We start from the raw sequence: 12,957 nt of genomic DNA on the forward strand, positions 1-12,957 counted from the left end.
TATAGATTAGCCTTATTTTGACACTTAATAGACTTTTAGATTATCATAAATGTTTGAAATGAGTTTTACTTCCAAGAAATAATGAATTGGGAGAGGTTTTATTTCCCCCCAAAAGACAGGTCAGCTCTCAGAAACTGCCGAATTGAATGTAACACTACATAATCGAAACGTTTATATTAAGAGCCTCATTAATTATAATGATAGCCTTTGCATGAGGAAAAATAGTTATAGAAAAATAGACCATAGTTATAAATACAGTATCAGCCAGTCACTTAACTACAGAAGATGTAGGCCTAACTGGGGCTGGTATTCTTAATTTCGCAGTGGACCTATTACCAAAAGACTCCTGGCGCGTCTACGTATATAATTCATTATATTTATATCCTTTGCACGCCGGGATAATTATTCGGCAGTTATAAATATAAAAGTATTAGCCTGTATTTATTTAACCATGGGAGGTGTAACTGGTTCGCAGTTGAACTATTACCAAAATACTTCTGATGAGTTTACTTAACTGGTGCGGTAACAAGAGGTTTTAATACGACTCATTTCTACCGGACTCGACAGAACTGTACAATAAATATACTTTAATTTGTATATATTGAATCGGATTATGTTATCAAGTGTTATAGTATTTTTTAAGTAATGGTTTTATAGTTTACTGAAAATTGTTCACATAGTAGGCCGGTACAAGTTTATTACGCACTAGAGATTAATTAAAGAATTCTACAGAAATAATTTAAGAATCCGTATTCAGCATTTGTGTAAGTTGGTTGTAGCTTATTGTTTCTTTTACTATTTCATTTAACAGTAGCATCACTAAAATATATTTATTTCATTTATAGTATGCAATGTAATGTCTTTTGTTATTGATAGCATACTACTTCGCAGTATTTTACCAATTAAATATGGACTACTATATTTTTTTTATAATTACAGTTGTATAATTAATTGTGGCTGTTTTCAATTGCTATAACAATGCAAATATCATTCAATATATACATATAGGAAGATGTATATGGAAATGGAACTTTCCCCTAGAAAAGGCCAACCGCTTGTGTGACACTCCAGAGAGACCCAAGCATTCAATGTGGACAGAATGCACCTGTAGAGGGCGCTCAAACTCCAACCTTGTGCTAACTTTCCAGACAGACTAACAAAGGTACCGATATGCAAATGATGTTGGAAGCGAAAAGTAAACATAAATAAATTATATCACAATGTTTTGGAGGCATATGGAAAGCGGTGCAGAATCAATGTGTGATTATAAGTCATACTAAATTTTTAAAGAGCTAAATCGCAAATTTCATATGAGCGTTATGGTTATGCAAACTATTGTAGGAATCTACAACATTTAACCTCTCAGCCAAGAACATTTCACGCACGAAATGACCTATGTTCCGCCAGATTATCAAACTCTTTCGGGAGAAAATAGCAATAGTCAACAATTACATTCCAGTAGGATATTACATATCGAAGGATCTTAATCGAAGATTTCCTAGCCACATGAAAATCCAAACAACGGAAGCACATGCACAATGACTACACATAATAATAATAAATTCACACCCGCCCCTTTCATTAGAAAATGATTCAGATATATCTTCGTAGGCCTATATATAATAGTAAAGAAACAACGTTAAAAAAGATTACTTCAATTAACTCAACGGCTTCCTTTTAAACGACGGAAGCACAGCAATAGTTTTTAGAATATTATCAACCGTTTAATTTATGCCTGATCTTTTAGTCCCCGTCCCAGAAAATAAACATGCTTTTCAATAAAGATGCAACAATTCATTTATTAGCCAAAATATATACTTTCTTGTACAATTTGGTTCACGACTATTTACATTTTCTTGACCTTATTTACAAAAATTATTGAACACCAAATCCTCACGGAACTTACAAAAGGAAAACCTCACAGAGTACAGTTTCATACAATATTACATTAGCAGTTTTACACAGGACATGCTTACAAGGTAAGTGTACAGAAAATTGTTTTGAATTTTACATTCCTCAGACTGATGGAAATAAAAACAGAAAGACTATGAAGACGAGAGAGCCGAGAGAACCATTGCTGCTTCTAGTTGGTTCTGAGGCCTGCAAGACACGAGAGAAGGAAATAAGAGTGATGAGAAAATTTGCCTAAATGAGTGACTCGTGAATACCAATGTTTCAAGTGATTCAAGAGAGAAAATATTTGAGTATTAATTTATTAGGTTGTATGAAAAAGCGCACTGCCTCCCGAATAACAGAGATATTGTGATGTACCCAATGGCACCGACGCAGCAAATTAACCAGATAATTTCCAAAGTCTGTGTAAATTGAGTAATGATAGGCAAGCAGTTTATTATTTATAACCAACTAAATAAAAATAATTGACACTGCGCTGCACTGCACTGGAACCGGCTAAGCAGAATTGAAACACAAGCACGCCAAAAATTATATAACAGACTCTTACCGTCTTTGAACTGGGTGGAAGGCTGTTTTTAAAAACCTTTTCTCTGATTCCAAGGCACTAGATCGTTCTGAAATAATACAATAAAAATATTAACCTACTTTGCTTACTTCGCTAGGCTATATGGATGTGTAAAATAGATATTTATGTTTAGGATTCGTAAATCTCAAGACTTTTAATGCATTGAGCATTTACACAGCAGAAATGAATGTTAACGTGTGCTTAATGGCCTATATTAACATCAATGACGACTGGCGATTTCGAGCAACAGTAGGCCTATTCATGATTAATGCCTCACCGTCACGGTCGTTCTTTCTGAACGCCAATGGTTTTAGTTTTTTAATGAACGAAACATAAACAATGTTTTTACCATTTGCATACAGCCTAAATACCTAATTTTACTGGATATTAATTTATCTGGCGAATCGTTTGTGGAAGGTTAGCAAATTACCCTATACCGGCCTTGTAGTCGGCCTTGTCAATGATAATAATATGTCCTCAGTTTACCATGTTCGTTTAGGCCTATGCCTTGTAATTTACTTTCAGAAAGGTAATACAATTCGAGCAGTTTGACTTTTCAAAACAAACTGCACGGTATTATGTCTGTAAATGAAGCGTCCCGGTGTAAAACAAACACGAATCCAAAAAATGGTGTGGAGCTGGTAGCCCATAAAAATAAATATTCACTTTATATGACATGTACCTGTTACGGATGATTCTGAATTGTGACTTTTTTCCTCTGTCTGTCTGCCGTACATCACAAGGCTGTTCCCTGAAGCCTGGCTGGCCAGTCCAAGGTAACGGCTTGAGTTTAGTAAAGCGAGTTGATGGGCTGAAAAGCCTCTATTTGTCCAGTTTTGAAGTTTTCCAACAGGGCATGAGAGAAGTCTGTGGGGGGCGATTAACGTCGGTGCCCCGGTCCCAGCTGAGTTCCCATTCATTAATGGGGACTTTCTGGGGCTGTCCGGAGTAGTTGCCGTCTCCGCCAAAGACCAGATCTTTGGTTTTTGGGCCGGGGCAGCACTGTTGTCTGAGGATGTGGAATTGATGGACACGGCGTTCAGTTTAAGTTGTTCTCCGTTCGACTGTGTTGCTTTGATTTCCAGAGGATGTTGGTGGAAGTGCTCGTGTTTGCTTTCTTTTACCATCGCTTTGAGAATCCTCTGCTCAGACCCTTGTAAGTCCTCGTAGCCGTCGGAAATCTCGGAGTCGCTCCTGACGTCGAGTTTCAAATCAGCTGGCATGTCATCCTGGTCATCCAAATCGTCCTTATTTTCAATGTTTTCAGTGTCGATGTTTTCCAGATCGATCTCCTCGTCGTCGTCCCTCTTGTCTCCCTCGTCTCCTTCGTGGTCGCTGCTGTAGACGTTCCCCTCCTCGTCCGTTCGGCTTCTGGGGGCCCAGGTCATCTTGTTCTCTTTCTTTAGCCTTCGTCTCGCGTTGGCGAACCATGTGGACACTTGCGTGAGGGTCATTTTGGTTATTATAGCCAGCATTATTTTCTCACCCTTTGTGGGGTAGGGGTTTTTTCTGTGTTCACTCAGCCAGGCCTTGAGAGTGCTGGTACTTTCCCTGGTGGCGTTTTTGGGTCTGGACGGGTCACCAAACTGGTACTGCCCATAGGGATAAAAAGCGGGGTGGTGGTGTGAAAAGCCTGGGTGCTGTACGGCCGGGCTGTCCTTCAGTTCGTACTGAGCTCCCTAGAAAGGCAAGAACACACCGGTAAATTGCAGCAGATTTTTTTCTCTCTTCTGATTTACCGAGTCATTAGGGACTATAGTCTCTGTGAGAACATAGACTGCTTTTAACAAAATAAATAGGTTAATGTTTACCACAGTGGAGCCAAGCTACATTAAAACAAATAGTCGTAGGCCTAATTTATATTTCTTTGATTATAGAATTATGAAGAATATGCTATTACATGGAAATAAGGGAAACAAACCTTTTCTGCTCTTTGCCGACCGATTCAGGTTTCTCAGTTGCATCAAATTATATTAATTTAATATTAAATTGTTTAGTTAAGGCCTATACATTTTCCAAAAAAAAGCTACAGTGGCACATGTAGAAGTAGGCAAATGCGCTTCATTGTACCCATGGTTTGTAATATAGCTTCATGTGATTATGAATAGGCCTACTACATTATCTGGCGAAGGAGAGTTTCATTCTATAAAATAGCATAATCATCGCACATTTAGAACCAAAGATCAAAAGTCAATTTGATCTTATTTTGTTAACACTACAGACTTGGATCACTCTGTATACAAATGTACAAATATCTTGCAATATTTATATAGGCCTATAGGCTACAATTAAGCTTTTCTGTCGAGATAATGTTATGCTCAATTTTAAAATGTTACGCCACTGCGTTGGCGAAGTTGGTACGTAAGCGTATACAACGTAGAAACTTGCGGGGAATCGTTTAACGTTTCCCCTTTGTAATAATGAGGATATAGTAATGTAAGATAGATAGGCGATTTAATTCATAATATTAAAAAAAAGATGACTCGATGTACTATTGTTAATCGCCAATCAAACTTTTAGGTTTAAGTGTATCTTGGAATTACGTTAGTTTTTTAAATGGAAAACAACACTTACCAGTTGATTGAAAATTGATAGATCGTTTGAATAAGGTAGGAAAGCTCCATATCCCTGTGCGGCAGCAAAAGGGGATCCGTACATAGTGGACAGGACGTTGGAAAGTGCCCCAGTCGGGCTGAGCTCTGTCCCGGGTCGAGCGCTGCCAATCCCCTGGCGCTCGGTTGGGTATATCGGTCGGATATACTGATATCCCAACTGTGGGAAAGACATGGTCGTAGAAAAAAAAACGTTTCTGTAGTCACAAAACGCGTGGAATCGTCCTCGTGGTACGTGCTACGATATCCACTTTACAGCGAGTACGATAAACTGTAAGGGAAGTATGTGTTTCCTCATACAGCGGCGCTGTAAGCGATCCGATTGCGCTCCCCTCTCCCACTTTCCTATTGATCTGAATAGACTAAGGTCAGGTCCTTACAGATTGCCTTAGATTATTGGGACTCTTTGCTCTGATTGACATTTCTAGTCGTTCCGACGCCCCTCCTATTTCTCAAGTCCCCGTCCACTCTCTCTCTCTCTCTCTCTCTCTCTCTCTCTCTCTCTCTCTCTCTCTCTCTCTCTCTCTCTCTCTCTCTCTCTCTCTCTCTCACACACACACTCTCTCTCTCTCACTATCTATCTCTCGGTGTCTGCATTTCCTACAGAACAGTGTACTGACGTCGCGGTCCCTTATTTGAATGGGTTTCAAATCTCATTTTATGACTCGCCAATCATTGCGTTTGTTGTTTGTTCGCTCCGGCCCTGCCCCGTTTGGCGTTCTAATTCTCTATTTGTGGTCATCTGCGCAGATGATGAATATTTCAGTATTGCACAGTGATTAACTCCAGAGTATCTGACGTCTCCCCTCGTCTAAATTACAAACATCCCACGTGTGTGCTTCGACTTTGTGTACCCCTCTGTTAATAGCCAGCACTTGCGACAGCATTTTATGGGTGTTTAGAGGAAGCTGATCGCGTCATTGTTAATTGACATATTGTGTGTTCAACTAGTGGGCAGATCGGAGCATATTAACACATATAATGTCAGACAACAAGCTGTGACACGTCATAATTAGATATCAAAGCGAAAGTATAAAAAAAGAAACAAGATGGTGATAACAAACATCGAACAAAACAAACGCAACCCAGCTTTAATGAATATATTGTGAAAACACCAGCAACAATTAAGATGGAATCGCATTAGCTCGTTTATTTAAAGTTGATGTATAAAGTAATAATGGTTTCTAAAACGTTTGACTTCGCTATTATGATTATTATGTTTATTATTATTATTATTATTTCGTTCCTCGGATATTTTTTAATTGATTAGATGTTTTAAACAGAATAACAAGACACAGACATTCTTTTTTGCGATATTTTTTATTTTATTCGGTGTATTTATGCAGGCTCTGTGACATCTTAATTTTCAGGAAAAGTCAGATGATACGACGCTCCGAAAAATCCTACTCTTATTGTAAATAATACGGATTAAAACAAAGCAAGACGATCCGAATTGAAATTCCCTGAATCAATATTAAAATGTGCCAGAAACATCTATAATCGTATTACATTCAAACTTTGAAGCAATAGATGTCTGATAATCGCTTGCAAAACACGGGCAAACTTTACAAATTTGATGCCTGAAGTTTATTTTGAACATATAATTGAGGCTCAAACAATACTGACAACAGGATTAATTCTCAACTATTTAATTTAGGCTTTAATTATTGGATAGCGCTTCCTGGAACCATGTAAATCTTTAATCTTCTTTTCAACTGATGAAACTGAACTATTTCTGAACGATGGTATAAGTTATACAAAATGTATAAATTAAATCTCAAATTCCGGTCTTGCTATTCAACGACCTGACATTTAGACTCGTAACATCAATAATCAAACCAGGGTTTATAGAGTTATTAATAACCACATTGTCTGGCACAAACTGTCGAATCGCTACATCGCAGTGCATGCCGATGCATGACGCCGATGCAGAGGTCTACGGGCTATAGGAGGTAAGTATGCTTCAAGCAACGCACGTTAAATTGTAGCTATGCATTTGTTTAAGGAACCAAGTAGCACATTTTCTCAGTAGCCTAGCAGAGAGAAAACAACAGTTTGACAAAGCTTACAGAGGCTATTAAAACGAATGAACGTGGTGTTTCAGGAGACGATGTTCAAAGCGAATCTGTCCTTTCTGTTCGCGAATAGTAAAGGGTATGGCTGGATAAGTCGTGGCGAGTCGCCTGGAATGTGTAAGTGAATGGGTAGTCTGCAAATTGCTGTCCGTTTAACAGCGTTCCGAGTTCGGACTGACACGTGTCTCATCCTCAGGGCCTGTCAGGGCCCCAAGGTCTATGTGATTTATTTCCCCGGTCAAACACACACAAGCACCAACTTCACACTTTCACGCAGGGCCGAGAACCTGGCACAGTCGTAAACACATTAAGACAGCGCTCTCTCTCTTACACCACCCAACAGATCACACGTGACTGAGGTGCATAGGCTACAGAACATAATGCCGATGTACCGAGCAACGAAAAGAGTTGCGTTTTCATAACATTAAACAACCCGATCCCTGTTAATGTAGCCAAATTGACTGCAGGCTAAACGTATACCTATTTAGGCATACTTTTTATCGACTGTACACAATAGATAGGCCTATACTTCAGTCAATGTTTATAACCAATTTCATAACAAGAGACAGTGAGGTATGTAATTGTGTAGCCTAATTAACAATTCCATATTGCATGACATTTTTCAAATCTATCTATCTTTATGAAAACTCCAAAAAGCGACCCATAGGCTACTTAATGGTTACATGAAGCGCAATAAAAAGATTAAAGTTTTCAAATACATATTGTTTAATTTATTATTTTTTGGATATTTAATATCATTCCAAAGCAACACACGACTATTTGCATTGTCCTTATCACACCTGGAATCAATTATAACACCCTTTTGAACAAAATCTACTAATTGCGACGTCAGCGCATTTGAAAAGTAAATGCTATTAATTTGTGTGACAGAGGAGAGATGGAGACTTTCCTAAACCCAATTTGTAACTTCTTTGACAAACAGCTTTTATTTGCGGATTCTTGGAGGGAGACTTTAATAAAAGCTTGCCGTTTGTGGAGTTTGTTTTGAAATCTTGGGATTTTGCATCTCAGGTTTCATTCGAGAAAAAGGGGAAACTTTTGCAAAGGCTACGAGTCCAAAGTGATTTATAGCTATTCACATTTATCATTTCATTGAAAAGGCCAGGGGAAGTCTTACCTTGATTTAATAATAAAAATGCGGGCCAATTGTACACACATATGTAAACCTAAATGCCCGAGGAGATGGACCACTCTGTTGCAACAAAATTGAAAACATCAGTAGGCTACAGTTAGCAGCCAAGCACTTTTTTGTTTGAATATGAACATTCGTGCAAGGATAACCCGTCCTCTTTTCTAAAAGCGTGTCATTTTCAGTTGAATTACATGAACCTAAATTAAATATGGTAATGCATCCTGGGGTAGCCTATATATGAGCATAATCCAATAATTTAAAAATGTTAAACTAATATGTAAACACACTGTTGCCAGAAGCAAATTAGCTATAACTTATTTCAACAAGAGATTTCTATTTTTTTGTTTTTGTTTTACATATTTAATAGCTTATTGTACAATTGGGGATCATTGCAATTAGTCAGAGACTACACACTAGCCAACCTCTAATTTTAATGAGATAAATTATGTTTGCTGAAAAATAATATAGGTTTATATATTTTGATAGCTTCTTTATGTAGGTCACATTGCCGTTTGAAACAGGTTAAATTAGTCCATCAGGTAGGCCTATTACGCTTCCCTGGTACATGCCCACGTATCACGTGATATGCGGTCATGGATTTACTCGGTTTACACTTAGAAATAAATAGCTTAATAGCCTAGCCGATTCTCCATATATCTCTATAATCTCAGAATTAAATACAACTATCGGCCCGATACAGAAGGCTGCAGCAAGTAGAGCTAACTGTTTATGGACCTCGGGGCTGGTTTTGCTGATGGTAGGCCTATTTCTATAGGCTGCGTTTCCGGCCTGGCATCAAGTAAAGAGGAGTATATTTGTATTACTGGCAGTGATTCTATGTGCACATTGTTTCAATGCGATATTTATTCATTTATTTATTCATTGTGAAAGTTAAGAATGGGATCTGTCAGTGAAAGTATTGAAATATATTTCTTATAATCGTCTCATTAATCGTTAATTCCCACTTTAAAATTAGGGCCTTTAAAAAGTAAATAACATTTTAATTAAAATGACCTCGGGGACTCACACCAATAAGGAGATATTAACGGACTGCATACAGGACACCGAGTAGCCTACGCCTATACAATCGCCAATATAGAGACAGAAAGCTTCGTCCTCACGACTATACTGTTCTTGTTAGACTGTCACACACGGCTAATTTCTTTGGGGAGTTGCCCTCGGCTGCCTTGGAAGACGTGTAAAGTAGAAAGGAGCTTTAAAAAGGCGCCCATAAAGAGAGAATTTGTGGTTAAACTGTGGAGCTGTCGGCAGCCGCGAGCAGTAATTGATTTGGAAGGTCAGAGCGCGCGGTGTCAAATGGCCTTCTCTTGGCAGTCTGTTTGCTCCTTCGGTAAATATTATCATGCCCATCCTGGGGGGTTCTGTGGGGTTTTATTGAGGCCACGGGCTGATTATTTCACCATTATTTACCCATATCTATGTAGTTGGTTTGATTCTGGGTCGACTGAAAAAAAAAAACGATCGTCCAGGGCTTTTTTTCTCCCCGTCTTCTTCCCCAGACCAGACAAATACCTCTGGGACACACTAATTAATCAATGTAAACAGAGGCGAGCACAACACGATTACGCGCCCCTGTGTTTTAACATGCTGGTCTTATTATAGCATCTGTTGACCTCCAAATTCCGTAGAAAAGTAACACTTTTACTGACAAACACAGTCTTGTGTATGCTGGCGAATAACGAAAAACAATAGGCTATATCCTATATAACAGAATAAAAATACTACTACTACTACTACTACTACTACTACTACTACTACTACTACTAATAATAATAATAATAATAATCATCATCATAATAATCATAATAATCATAATAATCATAATAATCATAATAATCTTAATAATCATAATAATAGTGATGATGGTTATATAGCCTTCTTATCAGTCAATCGCCCCCCTTTCCTATACAACAATTCCAATCACAGCAGTTAATGGAAGTCTACCCATTTTATCAGGCCGTCAAATGTCTTATTGCGTACTCCGTGATCGTTTAGCAGAGTTTGTATACTTAATATTGCATCCCTTTTATGTTTCGCTGGTCAGTGGCAGGTGCCTTTATAAACTATCAATAACAAGCAGACATTGATTTTATGGTAAAGTGACTTTGGAATAGGAATGAGTAACTCTGGGCGTGCTATCACTGTATTACACGAGAATGGCCCACCTAACAAGATGGACATTGATTCAGCATTATAGATGATCAATAATGAAATAAGTATCTTCGGGGCCAAATTAAAATGCGAACTGGCTTAACGCTGCCAACTGCTAAGTGATAGGGCCAATTCGGCCAGCCGGCGGGGGTGGGGGGGGGGGGGGGGGGGGGGGGGGCGCATTTGAATTAAGACTGCTTAACTCTTCTGCGCATGTCGCTGTGTGGCGAACAAATTGTTGTGGCATGTTCAATACAGATAAACCAGTGAATGGATAATTTACATTTTTGTTGAAGAGTTTGGCACGAAATATTCATATATATGCCTTGAAAATGGAATTATATGAGTCCTGTAACGATATGGAGCACTGCACAAAAAGCAAATCTCAAGGTTTTATCGGAGGATTGCAATGACACGGATACTTGATATCTGACGTGCATAGCGTCGGCAGCTGATCAGCGCTCATAAATAGTTAATTGTTCTCTTTCAGAAGAGGTCAGATCTAGTGCCACAGCTGTTTAATTATATCAGTCGCTAACAGCAAACACATGAATACATTTTCATTCGAGGTTTACAGTTTTTTGTAAATAGAAAAATGGAAAATATGCTGGTTAGGCATCAGCTCATAATCCAATATGTTGAATGGCTAAATACAGTTTTTTTTTAATTTAATTGAGCTGTTCAGGATTCTTCCAGATTACTCTAAAGCAGGGAACAAGATGGATGTGTGCTTTTGGTTTTAAAAATTCAGGTTTAGGTGTGTGTGTGTGTGTGTGTGTGTGAGTGTGAGTGTGTGTGTGTGAGTGTATGAGTGTGTGTGTGTGTAATATCTAAGCCTTTTTCTTTCTCTTTGGTTCCCACACATCTATTTTCCATGATTTTGAATGCTATTTGTTAGTTCTGAATAGGATACAATTTTAATGTTGCACACAAATCACCATTTCAAATGTATAGATGATGTCAGCGCCCAGTCCAAGCATGATATATTAAAAGTGACCTTTTATGTTTTCTGGCTAATAATATGAATAATTACTTTTTACATTTATTTCAGTAACCAAATAAATGTAATATTTTATTGCTGCAAACTTTATTAACTGAAGTACCGATTAAGGTTTTCAGTGGACGTCAGTAGGAAGCGCTATTCCTGGCCAGGTGTTTTCTGTGGTTTGGGAAGTGTACAGATACATCGTGCTGGTTGCCGTTCCTGGCTTCCTTGACAACCTGCGTACACCATTTCACAAATCGCACCCTCCCCTCACCATACGTCCAGACAGGTGAGGTCAAAGGTCATGTCAATATATTTTTAATGACATCACACTGGACTAAGCCTTTCCTACACAAAACTGCAGTTATATACGACAAGATCAGGGGTGCTTTTCCACCGGAACACTGCTAAATCACTGCCAATTTCCCAAAAGGCTTTTTTATTTGTATTATGTATTTGTGTTTGATATCGCCAAGGAAAATATACTTTTCACGAATGCTGATACCGACCGCGATTGTTTGTTATGACAGTTACCAAGGAGACAGATAAAATATATCACCAGACCCGTTTGGCACTGGCTGTGGTATCTTTCCCAGTTCTGGTGTGGCCTGTAGCATAGTGGCTAAGGTACGTGACTTTGACCCGCATGGTCGGTGGTTCGATCCCCGGTGTAGCCACAATAAGATCCGTGCAGCTGTTGGGCCTTGAGCAAGGCCCTTAGCCCTGCATTGCTCCAGGGGAGGATTGTCTCCTGCTTAGTCTAACAAATTGCAAGTTGCTTTGGATAAAAGCATCACCCAAATGCTATTAATGTAACGGTCCCCCCTGCAGGGAGCGGGTGTATTCTGGGCCTGGCCCCTCAGCCAGAGTTACACCAACACAGTGACATGGAGACCGTCATTACACAGGGCCCTCTGTGCTGGCTCTGGACCCACAAAGTTCCTGTTGAGTATAACTGAGGGGACAACTGACCTCTTTCCTGTCAGAGAATTGTGTTATGATGTTGATGATGATCGTGATTATAATTATTATAAATAATAATAAACTTGGCCACTATAAAGCTGTGGAGTGATGGAATTCAAAATCTAACTTAATTTTTTTTTTTTACTTCATTAAAGATGTATTGTTGTTCTTAGACAACATTTACTAATTCTCTGTGTGCTTTTTGGTGTAACTTCAATATAAGTATTGAGTTTAATTCAGTCTGTCATACCCCATGTGGCCAGCAGGGACAGTGATGTTTTCAAAGCAGAATGCATTTACATTTACATTCACAGCTTCCATTGACTGTGCTATGGGTACTACCAGCTGACAGAAAACATTCTCACAATTTCAACTCATACATTAGCATGGCATCTTTAAAAAAAAAAACCTTTGTTCAACTTCTTTGCCAGTCCAGTGAAGTAGTTCAATGCGTTATAACCAGGAGCTGTGACAATGCTCCAGATGCACAATAACGCCACACTGCGTTATGACCAGGA

The 12,957-nt window shown here is 38.7% G+C and overlaps 1 protein-coding gene across 2 annotated transcripts; it reads right to left on the reverse strand.

Annotated features, from left to right (window-relative positions):
- Positions 1 to 1,772: 1,772 nt before the first annotated feature.
- Positions 1,773 to 5,666, reverse strand: LOC133130744 (iroquois-class homeodomain protein irx-3-like). 2 transcript variants are annotated; one of them, XM_061245554.1, is made up of 4 exons: positions 5,054 to 5,666; positions 3,162 to 4,158; positions 2,462 to 2,528; positions 1,773 to 2,100 (listed from the first exon to the last, which is right to left on the reverse strand). In XM_061245554.1, exons 1-4 carry the CDS (start codon positions 5,264 to 5,266, stop codon positions 2,046 to 2,048), a joined length of 1,332 nt encoding a protein of 443 aa, XP_061101538.1. In that variant the 5' UTR covers positions 5,267 to 5,666; the 3' UTR covers positions 1,773 to 2,045. The 2 variants fall into 2 exon arrangements, with proteins under 2 accessions (XP_061101538.1, XP_061101540.1); XM_061245556.1 differs by lacking the exon at positions 2,462 to 2,528 and having other exon boundaries at positions 5,054 to 5,665.
- Positions 5,667 to 12,957: the final 7,291 nt, after the last annotated feature.

The sequence above is a fragment of the Conger conger genome, chromosome 6 (genome assembly GCF_963514075.1).
Source record: "Conger conger chromosome 6, fConCon1.1, whole genome shotgun sequence".
Classification (NCBI taxonomy): domain Eukaryota; kingdom Metazoa; phylum Chordata; class Actinopteri; order Anguilliformes; family Congridae; genus Conger; species Conger conger.

What these genes read in the sequence shown, in the direction of transcription:
- LOC133130744 (XM_061245554.1), bottom strand. Translation starts at nt 5,266, where the DNA reads ATGTCTTTCCCACAGTTGGGATATCAGTATATCCGACCGATATACCCA. An exon ending in TATCAATTTTCAATCAACTG is followed by an intron (nt 4,159 to 5,053) that starts GTAAGTGTTGTT and finishes TTGCCTTTCTAG; the next exon opens with GGAGCTCAGTACGAACTGAA. An exon ending in TTCAGAATCATCCGTAACAG is followed by an intron (nt 2,529 to 3,161) that starts GTACATGTCATA and finishes GTATTATTTCAG; the next exon opens with AACGATCTAGTGCCTTGGAA.